Source organism: Takifugu flavidus, chromosome 7 (assembly GCF_003711565.1).
Source record: "Takifugu flavidus isolate HTHZ2018 chromosome 7, ASM371156v2, whole genome shotgun sequence".
NCBI lineage: Eukaryota > Metazoa > Chordata > Actinopteri > Tetraodontiformes > Tetraodontidae > Takifugu > Takifugu flavidus.
This window is the reverse complement of record NC_079526.1, coordinates 6,892,944-6,909,050: the sequence shown is the minus strand read 5'-3', so window position 1 is coordinate 6,909,050 and position 16,107 is coordinate 6,892,944. Positions and strand designations below refer to the sequence as shown.

Here is a 16,107-nt window from a genome sequence, read left to right as displayed (position 1 = left end):
GCAGTTGACGTTAGGACATAAAACGGCGTTGGCGGAAGTTCCACCTTCATTGGGCTCTCTGGCGCCCCCCTGCGGTGCGCTCAGGTTCTGACCCGGAGGTAAGCAGCAGGTCTTCGTCCACCTCAGATCATCTCCGCTTCAGCGACTCCTGCACAACATGACGGAGCATCGGACCTGATCCTGAACCTGAGTCTGAGCTGAGTGAGTAACACCATCACGACGATCATCGCGCTCTTCATTAAAAAAGAATCTTTACTGCGTTAAATTGAGCGACAAAGATGGAGCGTGGTGGTTTTATGTTAGCTGCTTTTGTGTTTTTCCTTATTGAAATGGCGTTATTGACCTTTTGCTTTTGGGGGAGCTCAGCAGGGCTGGTATTTCAAAACCTATTTAACATAACAGGAATAGAAAATAATTGATGAAGCAATCTTTAGATGAAGTCATTTTCATGTCATGGTTGAAAGGCAAAAGTAAATATTAAAATCATTTTTCGGAATTAAGGAGTTTGGGTTGGATGTCATTGTGGTCTTTTAAAAAATATTTTATGTTATAATCATTGCTGACACATTTCCACTGCTAATAAAAATTTGTACATCTAAAGACAACCCATCTTCAGCATGTAAATTTATTTATTTATTCAATTTCCCTACGGGGATGAATAAAGTACATCTTAATCTCAATCTTAAATGACAAAAAAAAACCCTCAAAATTCTAAATAAACTGCAGTTGAGTAAAACCAAACATCAGTCTTCTGATGCAGCAGGAGACTGAACTCCTTCCTTTACTTGTGCGCATAAACACGATGTGTTTACTGACTTGAGTCCGTTATCTTATCGTCTCACAGAACTCTGTGTCCCACATGGGGAAACCTGAACGCACCACCACACCGTCTGGCTTCCCCATGACCCCCGCGCCGCCCTCCTTCCACCAGAACCTGCCCTCGCCCTCGCTCTGTTGTGCCTGCGGCCTGTGCATCATGCTGGCGGGCATCAACGTCACCCTGGTGGGAGCGCTGGCCTTCGGCACTTTAGTTCCCGCTGGGAACGTCACCATCGTCATCGGCCCCCTCCTCTTACTGATAGCGGCGGCCTTCTTCGTGGCCTGCTGCGTGGTCAGCAGGAGACCCCGGGCCCACGCAGCTAATGGGGCTAAGGGAGGTGAGAAATGGGGGCTGATGCAGATCGGGACTGTGGCCTTTGAGATGGAGACCAGCGAGCACACCTTGCAGGACAGCACGGCCGTCCAGCTCAGTCCCACCAACTCCCCCTCATCCTCTCACAGGTCCAACTCCAGCCAGGGAAGTGGTGCTCCAGCCTGAGGATGGAGCAGCGGGGGTCACTCCAGACGGGGGTGGCGTGGTTCTCCCTCCGCTGCTGTCTGGACTCCTGTCCCTGGGTTATTTTAAACAATCGTCTCTGTTGCATTTATCCAGTTGTTGCATGTCGTTGTTGTTGCCATGTCGCACACAAGTGTGCGGGAACAAGAAAGGGTCGTTCCAGGCAGTTGCTCTCAAACAGGCAGAAATGGAACCATTAACGTCGGACTGTCAGTGGATGCCTGGATCAGATCCAGCACTTAATGTTCAGGAACAAATGACCAATGTCTTCATGTCAATAAAACTTGCTTGTCATTCCGGGGTTTTGAGTTGAGAGGAACAGAAACGGTCACGCGTGCACGGAATACACCAGCAGCAGCTGTACAAATGGCTCCTTCCAAACACACACACACACACACACACACCATCAGTTTTGCCTCTGGCCCAACATATGCTGGTAAAAGTAAGAGTTCTGTTGACTCATTGTCACACATCTGCTGTCGACAAACACAGCAGAACACGCAGTGATCACTCACACGCACACACACGCGCACACGATAACAGACAACAGAGCAGTCACCATCAACTATTGGTTCTGGTTATTATGTGTTGTAACGTGGTGCAACCTAAAAAGATGGTTTGTGGGTTAGACAGGGTTTGGTTCAGGGTCAGAGGGGATAGTTGGCATGGTTAGGTGCTGGGCCACGCACTCAAAGGCTAGTGTGTGTGCGTGTGTGTGCGCGCGTTTCTGAGTCAACAGGACTTGAACCTGCAGGTGTTGCTCTGATGTGTGCTGGCAGCCACATGCGAACCCAGAGGTGAAATTATCCGCAGCGATCATTTATTTACCCAGTAATCAGTCCGCACATGATTACAAAAGGTGTGTTGGTAAAAGGAAGTAAAGAATAAAAAAAAGCTTAAAGACACATTTCCAAAGTCAATTAGTAAGAGCTTTGTTTTCATTGACCGAAGCTCAGATTTCATCAAGCTCAGCACATTTGTTACAAATCTTACATCAATATACTGAAAAGCGTTTTTTTAAAAATAAACAAATAAACAAGATCGTATTTTACAACAGGATTTTTTTTTTTTGCTGGTAATCACAAATTCCTTTCGACCGAAGGACGTGTCCGTCATTCAAGTTATAGTCCAATCTAATAAAAAATGACAAATTAAACCATTTTAGTTCATGTGTTTGATTTGAATTTGGTGTACTTTACTGTAACCGGGCCTACGTGGTAACGGTGATAATTACAGATCTAAATTAAATAGATACACGTTATTTACGTATTTTACCTGCTGGAGTACGTCGTCCTTTGTCCACTAGAGGGCATCACATACCCGGTAGTTCCATTTTCCTTGCAAGGTTAAATAATTTAAACGTAGATTTATTTGACTGGTCTAAAATTGAATCAATTGTTTAAGCCAAAACCGCTGGAATTCCTAGAATAATGCAGACACAGTTTAATACTAACATGTTTTTGATCCGTGAAAAGACGAGTCGGTTTTGGTCAGGAACTAAATTGTGCTGTTCTTGATTAATATTGTTCAGTATATCAGGTATATCTAATAAATGATGTTTTCATTTACTAGACTGACAAAAAAGCGTTAAAATATGTTGCTATTTACGAAAACACCAAATAATTAATAAGGCGCGATTCGTGTTTCGCTTCTGTAAATACTGAAATGTCCTGTAGATTACTCATAATAATTGATTATTTTCTATACTTTCTTGCAGGTTTAATATTGTTTTTCCAACAGGCAGGAGCTGCATTCACTATTTTGGATAAATTAAATATACCATTCTTAATTTACGTATTGTTATCTAAACACATATTTTCTCTCAGAAGACCTATTGAATATCTTTGCTATGTTTAATATATATAAAAACATTTTGATGTTAATTAACTAAACGAGCTCACTGGAAATATTAAATATACGTAAAATTGAATCACATGTATTAGCAAAGAAAAACGTGTGTGATATCTCAGCCCTTATTATTACATCATATCTTAAATGTGAAATTTTACATTTCTAAATGTCTTGTGTCAATGTTTTAAGGTAAGTTTAAATAAAGACTCAAAGAGAATTTAGACTTAGGGGACGTGATATGAAATTAGTCACGATCAGCCTAAATAATTTGAAATGTCTATGGCACTATGAAGTCATTAAGAACAGGAAGTTCACCTTATTTCCCTATATACGCGTGAATTTATTTCACATAGATAAACTTTTTGTGCTTACAGACGCTATATAAATAAAGATTGATTGATTGACACCTATAATTCCTGTATTAGGTGAACATTAAATCCATCACGCCTGTAGTGGTTTGCATGTATTTGGGCCTCTTCAAGCCTCGTCTCTTCACCAGTTGCGGCCCCGGACCTCAGGCAGGTCGTCTCTGGAACCGCTGCTCCAAAGACACCAGCAGGAAATACGCCCTCGCCTCGCCGCGCGTTGCAACAATAACAAGGTCAACGTGTTTTTGACCTCCCTCTTTGAACACAGGCATCAGCAGGTGAGGGACCTCAAGCGCTCCAGGCCCGGCGTCTCATCTGAGACATTACTGCGTTCAATCAAACACTCCTCCACCCCCCCACAGCTGGAGTGTCTTTAATTTGATCGCTCCATTCAGTTTTCCAAATTCCTAACGACTCTTGTGAGCGCTGACTCGGCTATTGTAAAACAAATGATATCTCTGTTCTGTCGGAATAATCCTAATCTATTTGAACGGAAGGAGCCGCATTAAAATGACAAAAGGGGGAGGATATTTCCATTTAGTGATAAATGTGCAAATGTCCACCAAAGCTGAATCAGACACCACGTTTTAATGGCCTGATTGCTCGTTCATTTCTCGCCTCATTCTCTCGCCGCCCTGCTCCCTCGTCTTTAATGCAGAGCTGGTCATATTTTGTCCCAGATTAGCAAAGACGCCATCTGACAGTTGCCTCTGCTCAAGGTATTTAGAAGACATAATTCATTCATAGATGTGGAAGTGCTCCCATTTGTCATCCCCATTTTTTATGCTCAGCCTCGGCAGTCGCTCATTCCTCTGTGTGTGTGTGTGTGTGTGTGTGTGTGTGTGTGAGAGAGAGAGAGAGAGAGGGAGAGAGCGCCGAGGGAGACGAGGGGCCAGGGCAGTTTTCAGCTGATGTATTAGCTGGCATATGCAAGCAATGAATTATCAAAGAGGAAAAGGAGTCAATTATCCACTCCTAAAGAGGGGCCGGCCCGTGTGGCCTAGGGGCCCCTTTCCATATTTACCAAATCAGTTCAAAGGAAGGTGTGCAGGGAGCCCTACAGAGGAGGACACGCACACAATGGCCACCCCCAGTTCAACCTTGTCCTGTCTCATCACTTTCCTCCTCACAGGTAACAAGGACAAAAATAATTTGTGCTTCCATCAGATTATCATTCTTTTGCACATTCTGGCTTGCTGCAGTAACCATCCTGCAGCCCCCCCCCCCCCCCCCCCCCCCCAACTCCATCGAAATAGAGCCCTGACTAATAGTGTGGGCCAGGTAAATGAAATGAAATTCCCAGCACTTTTATTCCAAAGTCTCTGACCCCCTGTGTCCTCCAGTCACTTTGCCTCGACATATTTTCAGAGATTGAAGCCTCAATCCTGTTTTTGATGAGGACGGAATGAGACGATGCAGCAGCGACGCCCCAGAGCCGTGACTCTCGGACGCGGGGGGCGTCTGAGCCGACGGGGGCCTCCGGTGACTGACGGGGTTGACACTTAGGGAAATGAGGTCGTTAGACAGCATTATGAGTTGGCTGATAGCTCAGTAATGGGTTTTAAGTTGGGAATTTGACGCAGGGGCCCATCGGGGATGGGTCTGATGTGTGTGGGGCTGGTGTTTTCCTTCAGAATAAACTCTGACAGACACCAGGAAGAACAGCTCTGGAGCAGTAAAGAGCAATTGAAGTTAAACAGCTGAAAATGATCCTTAGGGACAAACAATGGAAGAAAAGGGGTTGAGTTGTCCCAACATTTAAACTGTCCTCACAAGGAAAATATGCTTCACTCCAAACTGGTTTTAAAACAATGCTCATCTTCCCTTATGCTTTGGTGGGTTTATCATTTTGCACGCCGTATAGTGCTCAGCTCCCAAGCTGCCTTGCATCTTAAGAAATGGCGTCTAAATTTAGCGCCTAACGATAAACTCTTAAGTTATAAGACATAGGCTAATGCGTAAGGGAGTTAAAACCAGTGGGACAGTTTAGGGGAGATTAAGGGACGTATCAAAGCCTTGCGTAAAGCTTCATTGCAGGCTGGATGCCTGTTTGGTGGGCATCTGCATGCGCCTCCGAGAACCGGAAGGTAGAAGCGTCTCGGAGCTCCGGCGCCCAGCGAGTGTGAGCGATAACGTCTCAGAGTCACTTCCACAGCTCACCTTGGCTGCACTGCCAGTATAAATGTTCCACATTCCTGCTGTCACTGACCCAAAGGGGTCTGCAGAGGTGGAAGATTTAGTGGGGCATTACGGTCGTCCAACAGGCGGCAAGACGACCCACCAGAGAGAACCGAATAGATGAGGTTTGGTAGAAGGATGGCGGCAGTTTTTCCTCCATTAATTTATATTGGATCAAAGAAAATGAGCCGCGCTTGAGGAGCCAATGGTGTGTGTGTGTGTGTGTGTGTGCGTGCGCGTGCAGGGGGGCAGTTTCACATTAACAGACAGGACAAGAAAGTCTGGAAATACAGATCATGTCGTGAGGCGCCGCCATGGTCTGCAGGCGTCTCCTTCATGGCGCTCCCGAGTATAAACGCCAGATTCAACTTTATGTGAACAGCCGGGCTGGTTGAAAGGTGATTTCTGCTGGTGAGCTCTGTGTGTGTGTGTGTGTGTGTGTGTGTGTGTGTGTGTGTGTGAGTGAGTGAGGTAAACCCATATTCCTGAGGGGTTAAGTATCTTCCACAGGCTGGTGCTGCTTTAACCAGCATCTGTCGGCGGGTCCATTATGCTCAAGCGAACATGAAGCCTTTATTCAGAGTTGGAAATACACTACATTAAACAAAAAAACCTCTGCCCCTTTAACTAGCAGAGGTGTTATGATGGCTGCGGCAGGTTTAAGTGACAGGTAAATTGCAGGTTAAGTGGAGAACACAGTCTTTTAACAAGAGGCTCCAGGCTTCCGCAAATCCTCCTTAGTCTTTAATCTGAATACAAAAGACAGGGGCGGGGGGATTAAATCTGACCCCTCAATGTTCTGTTTGTTCCAGACTCCACTCCAGGGCCTGCTGTAGTCAGCAGAAGAGTTTTCATTTCCCTTTGTGCCATGTGGCGGCATTTGAAACAAAGCCGTCCCCGCTGTCGGGTCTCCTCGGGGATAAAGGCAGAGTCGCAAGTTTCACCGGCTGAATCTGTGCTCGTCCAACTCTGTTAAAGACGGCTGTTTATTTACCCCCGTACGAAATGGAGGAAAACAAATCAGTCTTTATTTAGCAGCAGTGACGTTAGAGAGAGGAGAAAGGGCCGGGGTTGAGGCAGGCTGTAAGGGCTTGCCGAGAGAAAGGCGCTTTGGGTTGTCAACGTTTTAGAGGCTTAGAGTCAAACCTATCCGGGCTCAGGAGAGAGGAGTCTGGGTGTTAGGCAGGCAGAATGACTCCTGATAGAAGGAGTTTGCGGCTCAAGTCGAGAGGAATCGTCTTGGCTCCCGGATGAGGCGAGGACTAATTGATTCTCTGAAGTTTCCTGTCATAGAGCCTGATTACAGGTATGACCGGATTAAAAAAGGAGAAGGGGGAAAAAAACAAGGGATCTGCAGGAGGGAAACGGTGGAATTCAAAGCCCAAAAGAAGATGAGGACTGCCACAGACGGATCAGCATCGCTTATACGCCCCGACGTGCTCGCGTTTGTGTGTCTTGTTTGTGCGAGTGTGCGTTGCACACCGCGCTGTTTGATCTCTATGCTCGGCGCCGATCACCGGGTCACGTTGTAGGGCCCCCGTTCACTGGTGTGCTGTACAGAGGCACATTGTGTTGTAGCAGCATGCTTCCCCTAATCACTCACTTCTGGTTAACGTGTCTCAAAGCCAGAGGCGAGTGTCTCGCTTGCCCATAACAGCCCGTGACAAGATTGAGTACGGAGGCCTGTGGGAGCCATACTGAGGCGGGTTCCGAGAGAGAAGCCTCCAGGACAAGGAGAGTTAGGACGCATATCTAGACCTAAGCTGTCATGCGTGCGGCTGTAATGGCTTGTTTAGTGGCAAAGTCCAATCTAGGGCCCCAGAGAGCCATTATTCCTGGAGTATCGATCGGGCCCTACGGCCACCGGGGCTCGGGCCCCTGTCCCTGATCCTGTTCAGTAATAAGCGTACTCATGTCAAGGTGGTAATTATCATTGATCTGTAGCCGCTGTGACAGCGCAGCGGCTCCTTGCCGTGATTCATACCCAGCATGGAGCTACTGGACTTGAGGCGCCAAATCTCACGGACGTAGGCAGCTTCTGGTGGCACTGCCATGGATCTAGGAAGCAAAGGAGTCAGGAGACGCGAGATTGATTTTTTTGAGGGGGGGTGGGTGATGTTAATAGGACTGGACGACTCTAATAAAAAGTAGGATGGCCTGGTATGTTGCAGCATAGTGCTGGGACCAACCCAACATGTTGACAGCGGGGCAGCTCAAGAATGGGAGCTACAGCTGTTGCGTCCCCTCTTCATTGTCCCCCGTCCTCCTGGGTCAGCAGCACAGAAATGGCTTGATGCTATATTATCAGTGCAGTCTGGATGTCTTTGCTAAAAAATCTGAGCTGGTCCAACTCTACATCTTAAATGCTCTGTTGGAGTGTTTGTGTCCAATTATCCATTTAGCCTGAATATATTCTGCTACTATGCAGCCCAGCGTGTTGCCATTCTACAGTGGGTTTGTTGCTGCAGCTTCCGCCTGGTATCTGTGATTGAATCTGAATGTCCTACATGCTGTTGGCAACACGCACACCGACCCGCCTGGTATCATGGTAATAATGGGACGATAACAGATAGACAGAGAGTCAGGCGGAGATGTGGCTCTTCTATCGCCGGCAGTCTGTTTTCTTTGCGGGAGTGTTGGAGCGAGACGCGTGTCACCGGCAGACCGACCCCCATTTCCTCTGATTAAGTCCTCTGAAATATTCCATTTGTCAGTGTCACGGCCCCGGCGTTCCGTGGCAGCGTGCAGCCGAGTGTGTCTGTTGACTGTGTCACTCTCCAATTTACATCAGACACTGGCAACAGCGTCTCCGTGTCCCTAATGGTCCTCTGGCTCCAGTTGTTCAGGCGTTTTCTTTCATTTTATTGGCAGGTTCGGCTCTTCGCAGTCACACAAGCAAGTCCAGACGGTTTGCCGGAGTCGGGGGACCGTCGCTTCCTACCCAAACCTTTTGGGAGTATTTTTTTTTACAAAGTGTTGACTTTCCCCCCCTCCGTCGGTGACGCGGGGGCATCGCTCAGGCCTCGGACTCTCATGCGTGTGATCTAACCCCATTAGCAGCCAATGTCTTTTCGGGAGCAGAGCCGGCATGGTTCAGAGGATGGAAATTTCAATCTCCCCTCTATCATTTTCCCTATCATTATTACACTCACAGCCATTCCTCTCTGCCCTGAGTCCCGAGAGGAGGCGGAGCGGCTGAAAAGGAGGGCATCGCGCTCTCAGTGCCCAACTTTAATATGAGTGGAGCCAGAAAAGAGAGCGGGGGTGTTTATACATTATTAGGGGTCTATTATAAAGCCGCTATCACATTCTCCCGCTTCTCTCTGTCTTCCTTTCATTCCCTCACTCTCCTGACAGGTAGCGGGCGGGCGGCCTTGATGACCAGACTCAATCACCTGTGACAGTTTTGATTTGATGTCACTCTCTGGGTCGCTCTATTTGTTTGAGCAGTTAAGAGGTAATTGTGTGACATTGGCGGTGGAAGACGTGCTTTGGCGGAGCACCCGTTGAACCGCGGGGACGAGACGAGGGAGTGTGGCAATAATAAATGAGGGCTATTTTCCCCAGCATTCCCCGACTCTGTGTGTAGGTGTGTGTGTCAGTGTGTGAACTTCAGGGGCTTGTGTGTGTGTGTAGGTATGGTTAATGATGGGAACAAGATGGGGTGATGAGCCTCTCTGCCCCGGGGGAATTCGACTGTGAGACGTACGCCGAGGCCGGACACAATTCTCTGGTCTGTCACCGCTGTTTTTTGAAAATTTCATAGATGAGCTCAACTGTCACACCTCGAGGTGTTGCTATACTTCCCAAACCACTTTCAATATCGGCGTGCAAGGCCACAGGTGAAATCCTAAAAAGCCGAGCAGGTTCCCAAGAACGTGCGCCAATCTCAGCAGCTGTTTCCAACACTGAAACCAAACAGCTACAGCGACATTCAAACAGCCAGTAGCGTGTTGAGGAACTTCAGATTTTAGAGTTCGCAGGTGTCGTGATCTGACAGTTTAGTGAGGAACTTGAATTTCACAGACCTTGATTATGTCTGAGTCTGCTAAAAAAAACCTCCAATATTGACAAAAATCAGCTCATCGTCGTGTAAAGACTCCTTAGTCATTTTCGTCACTCTGAATTAGGCCCGAATCGGCCTTAATCGCATTAAGACACGCGAGGTTTGCCAATCTCAGTGGCATTATTGCAGCACGTAAACACCTTTATTGCAGAACATCGTTTTCACAGCATTGTGGGCCACCTCGCTGTTCTCCTGTGCTATTGTCGAGTAATTTAGCTTTAGCTTTTTGTGCTACCTTTTATCTTCTATTATATATTCATGCATATTTCATGTCAAATGCTCTTTTGTTTTTACTCATCACACTTTTTTTGAGCATATGGATTTTATCTTCTCGCTTTAAATTCACGCACAGACTTGTTGTAGCTTAAGGTTTGTGACCCCTGACGGCCGAAAATATGTGGACCCGCCCTGCGAAATTCAGTTTGGAGGAAGGAGAGGAACAGCTGTTCAGGCCGACTCTCCTGATGCGTGTGAGTTTGTCATGAACTTAACAATATAGTTGCTCCATTTATTGCACGTGTGTGCACGTGCAACAAAGTGTATTGAGCTTAGCCTCGTGGGGACATTACTGTCAAATCAGGAGATCCCGGTGTGGGCGTGGAGATTAGGGAAGCTTGTCAGACATGTGTGATATTAGTTGGTTTCCTAGTGTTGAGTTTGACTCTTTCATGTTCTGGACAAAAGAGGTGCAAATAAAGCTAAGCAAAGACACAACAACATGAGATATGTGACACATTGCAAGTGCTTTTTTCTCTTTTAAATGTAACCAACATTGAGTATTATAGCCTCTTAAGGTTGACGGTTTAGGTCGGAGCAGTTAGAGTCGTGTTTGTAGAAACCCTGGAGTAAATCTGATAACAATTGCAGTTATTGCACAAACCATATTGGCTGTAAAGTCCTTTTTGTACCCGGAAAGCCTTCGACTCTCTTTGGCTTTGAGTGCCAGAGATAATCTAGAATCCTTCCTTTCTTATGTAGAAGAAGTTGAGAGAAACCATAGCTGAAGATTGCAAATCTGTGAGCTGGAGCTTTACTCCCCCCGATGTCTGACTGTCTGTCCTGCCGTGTCCAGCAGTCAGGAAGACAGGTCGTGTTAGTCAGTGTCCAACCGGTCCAAGGAAAACAGGAGGAATAAAGAGAAGAGGTTGGACCTGGGACCTGGCTGTGGTTTCTGCTCTGACCACTGTGCAGCAGCACAGCCTTCGACATCTGAAGTGCCAGCAGAAAGGCTCAACGTGCACGTTGAGCTCATCCATTTGTTTGTTATCTCAATCCAGGATTTGGAGAGATACAAAGCTGATTAAGCAACAAAAGCATATGGGAAGATAAAGAACACTTAGGTAATGGGTTTAGCCTGCCTGTTTAGCACGCCAAATTCATCCCCCCTTTTCCCTCGGCTCAAAAACGCGTTTGTTATTTTTTCCCTCGGTCTTGATCCAGATGGGAGAAAAGGGACAAGAGAGGGAGAAAAGAAAACCGCAAACAGAAGGAAAAGACGCTTTTGGCAAGAATCTTGTTAAAGAAAATTCTGGGAAACCTGCATAGGAGGTGGCAGTTGTCGCTTTTCAGAGATGACCGAAAGAAGCAAACGAAACACGGATTTTCCTGCTTTGTTTCTTTTGTCAAATGATATTCCACGTTCCCATTCATTAGACTTGCCCATAGTGGTTAAAAATAATAACATTTCCCTCTTCTATACAGATTAATGTGGCTATTATTACTCGTATGATTGAAATATTTGCCTAATACCTACAGATCCATAAAATCTGGCCCGATGGTCACACCTGACAGAGGTCGGGCGAGGAATGAGGGGGACTCGAGGAAAAACATATTTACGCTCCTCCTGCTGCATCCCCTCATGGAGAGAAGCCATGAGAAAGGTGCTTACTTAGGCGAGATAAAGAGCAAGATGAGAGGCAGCGGACTTGGATTAGGAAACGGAGACGATCACGGCCAGAATAGGCAGGGACGGGGGGAGGAGGGGAGGGGGGACAGTGAGGCCGGGAGACGGTGTCTGGGCTGGTTGGATATGGGAGGAATATTAATCTGGGTTTAGTGTGAGCAGGACCCCACAAACGGCTCAAGCAAACAGAGCTTAGACGAGGCCAAGCCTCCGAGAAAGTCCCAAATCTTCACATTAGCTCCCCGCGTTTCTCCTGCTGAACCCGTAAGCTCTTTTTCTAAAGGACAGCACAAACAAACCACAACCCCCCACCCCCCCACCCAGCCCCCTGCAATAGTACCTCTTGCCAGTCCCACACTTCCTCCCTCACAAGCAGACACATACTCTCGAAATCAAGACGGCTTTGAGAGTCGAGATTGCAGGAAATGTATAAATCCGGGGCCTGAGTGGATAGAGGGAAGATTAGATGGGTCCCCACTCTTAAAGTGACAGGATGCCTCCCGATTGTGCTGCTCTTTCTCCGGTTGTGCCCTACTTGTGTGTCCATGAGAAAAGAGAGGGCAAGGACAAACACTGAGGGCTGCGAAAGCCGCTGTCCCCATCACCTCGGTCCTACAGACAGTGTTGGATTTGTTCGTTCAGGTGTCAATTAAAGGTTCCGGCCCACATTTGTCTTGTCGTAAATTGGCCAATCTTTATATTTAATTAATTGCCTGAAAAGATAAAGATGTTTGACACCGTTCAAACCGGCTCAGAGGTTTAGTCAGATGTGTGCGGTCATTAATAATTACCAACTAGTTAAGAGCGCTAATCAACATAAATGATGACACTCATGTCATCATGGCGACGATGTAACTTTCCCTACCTCCTGTGATATTTGCAGCAGGTTTCCCTTCCTTCCGTCCTTGTTATCCACCTTGGAAACAACAGAAAAAACTTCCACACCAGTTTGCAACGCCATGTTTCTCTCTGCTGAATGCCAGATGTTTTCACGCCACCTACGGAGTCGATAAACGTATACGTAGGCTGCTATCATTGTGTCCTATCGGCTAAAAGTTCAAATTTTTTATATAGTATCGATACAAAAACGACTAAAAACAAGCCTAAATGCAACCAGAACAGAGGAGGAAGTGGAAAAAACCCAAACTTTTAATAGACTTAAAGGTCTCTTTATCTGATCATGTGATCATAAGAGTGGGGTACAAACCAGCAGTACGCGACAGACAGTGTGGGACGTTGAACTGGGGGGGCTTTGGTGTCTAAAGAGGGTATCAGACTGTCCTGCTGGTGGGGGAGGGGTGCAGAGGGAGAGAGGCAGCCGGTTTCTGAACCTCATCCCGTCACCTGCAGCTTCCTGGCAGGTGAGAGCCGAGGACGAGCGGCCTCTCACCGAGTTTCATTAACCTGACCGCATGTGCCAAAAGCTGCGGCATTAAAGTGCATCAAACTGACGCTGACACACTTCCTGCCGTCACCTGGGGAGCTCATCCAAAGAGCGACACCCTTCGAGCGTGCACGATCACACTCTCATGGCGGCAATCATCTGCAACCATGACTACATTTAATACGATATACGGGGTCCCAATTAACTGTGGGCGTCAGGGCGGGTGCTGGGCCCTCTAAGGGCCTTGATGAATTATAGGGTGCATTTAAAGCCACAGTTTAAGGGAGAAGTTTGTAGGATGGAGCTTATCTCCAGGTCACTGGAGAGTATTTGATCACAAGAAATCGGCCCAGCCTTTGCTTGTCAAACAAGGATAGTCTAACAAAAATGAAATAAAGTGTCTCCCTGCTATTTCCCTTTATTTTTGACAAGCATACAGAAAGTAGAATTACGGCATGATTAGCTTAATACTCTCTATACAGCAAAAGTAGCACTTTAAACGTGACAGTGAGTAAAAATCCACTTCTGTGGACAAGAATTACTAATGGAAAAAAGTAAAATGGGGGTTTTAGATAATGTACAGTAGGAGGACTGGTAGTATTTAAGCTCCCCACAAAGTCTCCCACTGGCAGAATTATCCAGCCTATGTACCTGTCAAACAACAGAACACGACGGAAAATGTACCTTCATGTAAAGGATCCCTGAGACAGGACGGCTCCATCCTGCTACCTGCTGCTTCCCCCCCTCCTTCAAATTACATCCTCGTTCCATCTCAGTCAGTTTAAACAGGGTTCAGACTTTTTAAAGTTGCGTGCCTGTACAGTCTGACAGGTTGCTCTTGGCAGACTTCAGAACAGTCCCCCCCCCATCCCCCATCCGGATGCGTGCAGAAGGGCAACCAGGTGTCCACTGAGGACAGGGAAGGCCCTCAGCAGATCAATCTCTTTCTGACACTTCATTTAGACTGCATTAATGTGGAATTAGGGTCCATTATGGCTATTGGCAGGACCTGACAGTCCCTCAGAGCGGTGATCCTCGCCTCCCAGGAGAGACCACTGCTGAATAGAGCAGATAAGGGGGTTTTCTTTTTTACAGCCCTTTGCTACAAATCTGAGGAACGCCTTAGAATTCCACCTCTCCACTCATCAGTATTGCTAATTATATAGCATTAGTCATACAAAAAAAATCTATTTTTGATATCTCCACTTGTGGACAATGGTCCTTTTTTGGAGCAAATCAAAGCCTTTTTGAGTGTCCATATTGAGATCCAACTCAGTGGAACGCACTTCCACAGCTTAAAAAGCTCCCAGTGATGTGCAGTTTAACAACTTGATATCAGAAGTGCGGTAAATCTTACATGCTCACACTCTTATCCGAGAATCTGAGCAAATACGTTTGGATGTCAACATTTTGTGCTGCTAACCACGGACGAGGTGGCGTCAGATGGGTGGGAGTCAGGTCAGTCTCTTTGCATGCTGTGCCCCCACCCACCACTGTTTTAGAGTTCACAGCGAGGCCCCCCTTGCGCATCCCTCACTGACCAGGCGGCTGAGAGGCACATAGATACCCCCTTAAGGAGCTTTGCTCCCTGGAGGAAACTTAATCTCCTTTTTTAACGCCATCCCAAGGCTCCTCGCGGGCCCTGAATAGGCGGGGGAGGAGTCGGCTGCGGAGTATCTCTGAGCCCACATGGCAGCCCAGCCCAAATCTGAATATCTGAGCCATGGCAGAGCTGAGGAGCTCCAACGCCAGCGCAGGAATTAGCCCTCTGACAGGCCACGCTAAATCCCCCCGCCACCACCACCCCTCTCTCTTTTGCAGTGACTCCCCCGCTTCGCCCACCACCGCACGTGCATGACGGGCGAAGACAGACAGATGCAAAAACAGAATTTATAAATGTATTTGTTTAAAACTTCTCTTAGTTTCATTATTTCCGGACTTTGCTGGTATGTGGCTAATTATGGTGTGTGTGTGTGTGTGTGGGGGGGGGGGGGGCAATTAGCCTCAACCAGAACAAAGTTAATATAATGTATTTGCGCCATTAAAGGTCATAATAACTGGTGAAGATTTGGGCTCCATGAGGTCAGAGTTTTCATTCAAATTACTGCACCACAGGGAAGAGTTGCTCCTTTATAAACTGTTGCTCAGACTGATCTAGGATGTCTAAAACTGTCTGTAAGCATCATTTTTTACCACTCTGCCAATATTCAAATCAAACCTCTGCCAAGAAAATGCCTGAGAATCGTCTCCATCCAGTCAAACCTGCTGCTGCCGCCCAAAAGTCTGACATTCACCGAGGACAAAGGCAGCTAAACTGTGCCGCTTCAGTATTAATCGGCCCATGCTAGCAGACGCGCAGATGACACCTCCGTCAAAAACTTTCTGTCTCCGCCGCTGTCTGCCCCTCTTTACCCCCCACTCTTGACCGAAGGGCAGGGGTAAATATTAACCCTGACAGACTTGTGTGAAAATCTCTGAGCCGTTTTATTTGGAAGAGGGTGTGACAGATTACCGAAGAAGGGCGGATTCCTCAGTGGCAAGAGGTAGCGGCTCTCTTTACCCAAACACTTTAGGACCTGTGCTCTGACATGCTCCTTTAGCACCCTGTCAGGAGACTATTCCCAAAGCAAACACGGCCGGGGCTTTTGCTCCTCAAGGCGGACCCTCATAAACTCCCTGAAAAGGACTTTAGTTTCCTGAGGAGCCACAAGAAAACAAGATGTGGGGAAACCAAACAGAGCGTACAAAGCCCTGGACATGGTGTCTTTAGTCAACTTAACAGGAGCATGGCGTTCACATAGGGAAGTCAAAAGAAAGGCAAATTTCAGCTCCATTTTATCTCAGCAGGTCCAAACACAGACGAGTGCTGTATTTCATGCCAAAAAAGTGTCCAAGTGATGCCAAGAAAATCTGAGAAAAGCCTGTTAAACTTGTTTCCAGACGGACACACAGTGTTTGGTGCGTCTCCTTAACTCTTCTGCTCCATATGGTGCGATGCTCGTGGCCAGCGTGATTTAGAAA

At 47.0% G+C, this 16,107-nt stretch overlaps 1 protein-coding gene across 1 annotated transcript; it reads left to right on the top strand.

The window, feature by feature from the left end:
- The first annotated feature begins 10 nt into the window (after positions 1-10).
- LOC130528295 (transmembrane protein 275-like) lies at positions 11-1,634 on the top strand. Its single transcript, XM_057037475.1, has 2 exons — positions 11-201; positions 845-1,634. Exon 2 carries the CDS (start codon positions 860-862, stop codon positions 1,316-1,318), a length of 459 nt encoding a protein of 152 aa, XP_056893455.1. The 5' UTR covers positions 11-201; positions 845-859; the 3' UTR covers positions 1,319-1,634.
- The last annotated feature ends 14,473 nt before the right edge of the window (positions 1,635-16,107 follow it).

Bases quoted from the DNA above. Each gene is read 5' to 3' on its own strand.
- LOC130528295 (XM_057037475.1), top strand. From the start codon at position 860: ATGGGGAAACCTGAACGCACCACCACACCGTCTGGCTTCCCCATGACC.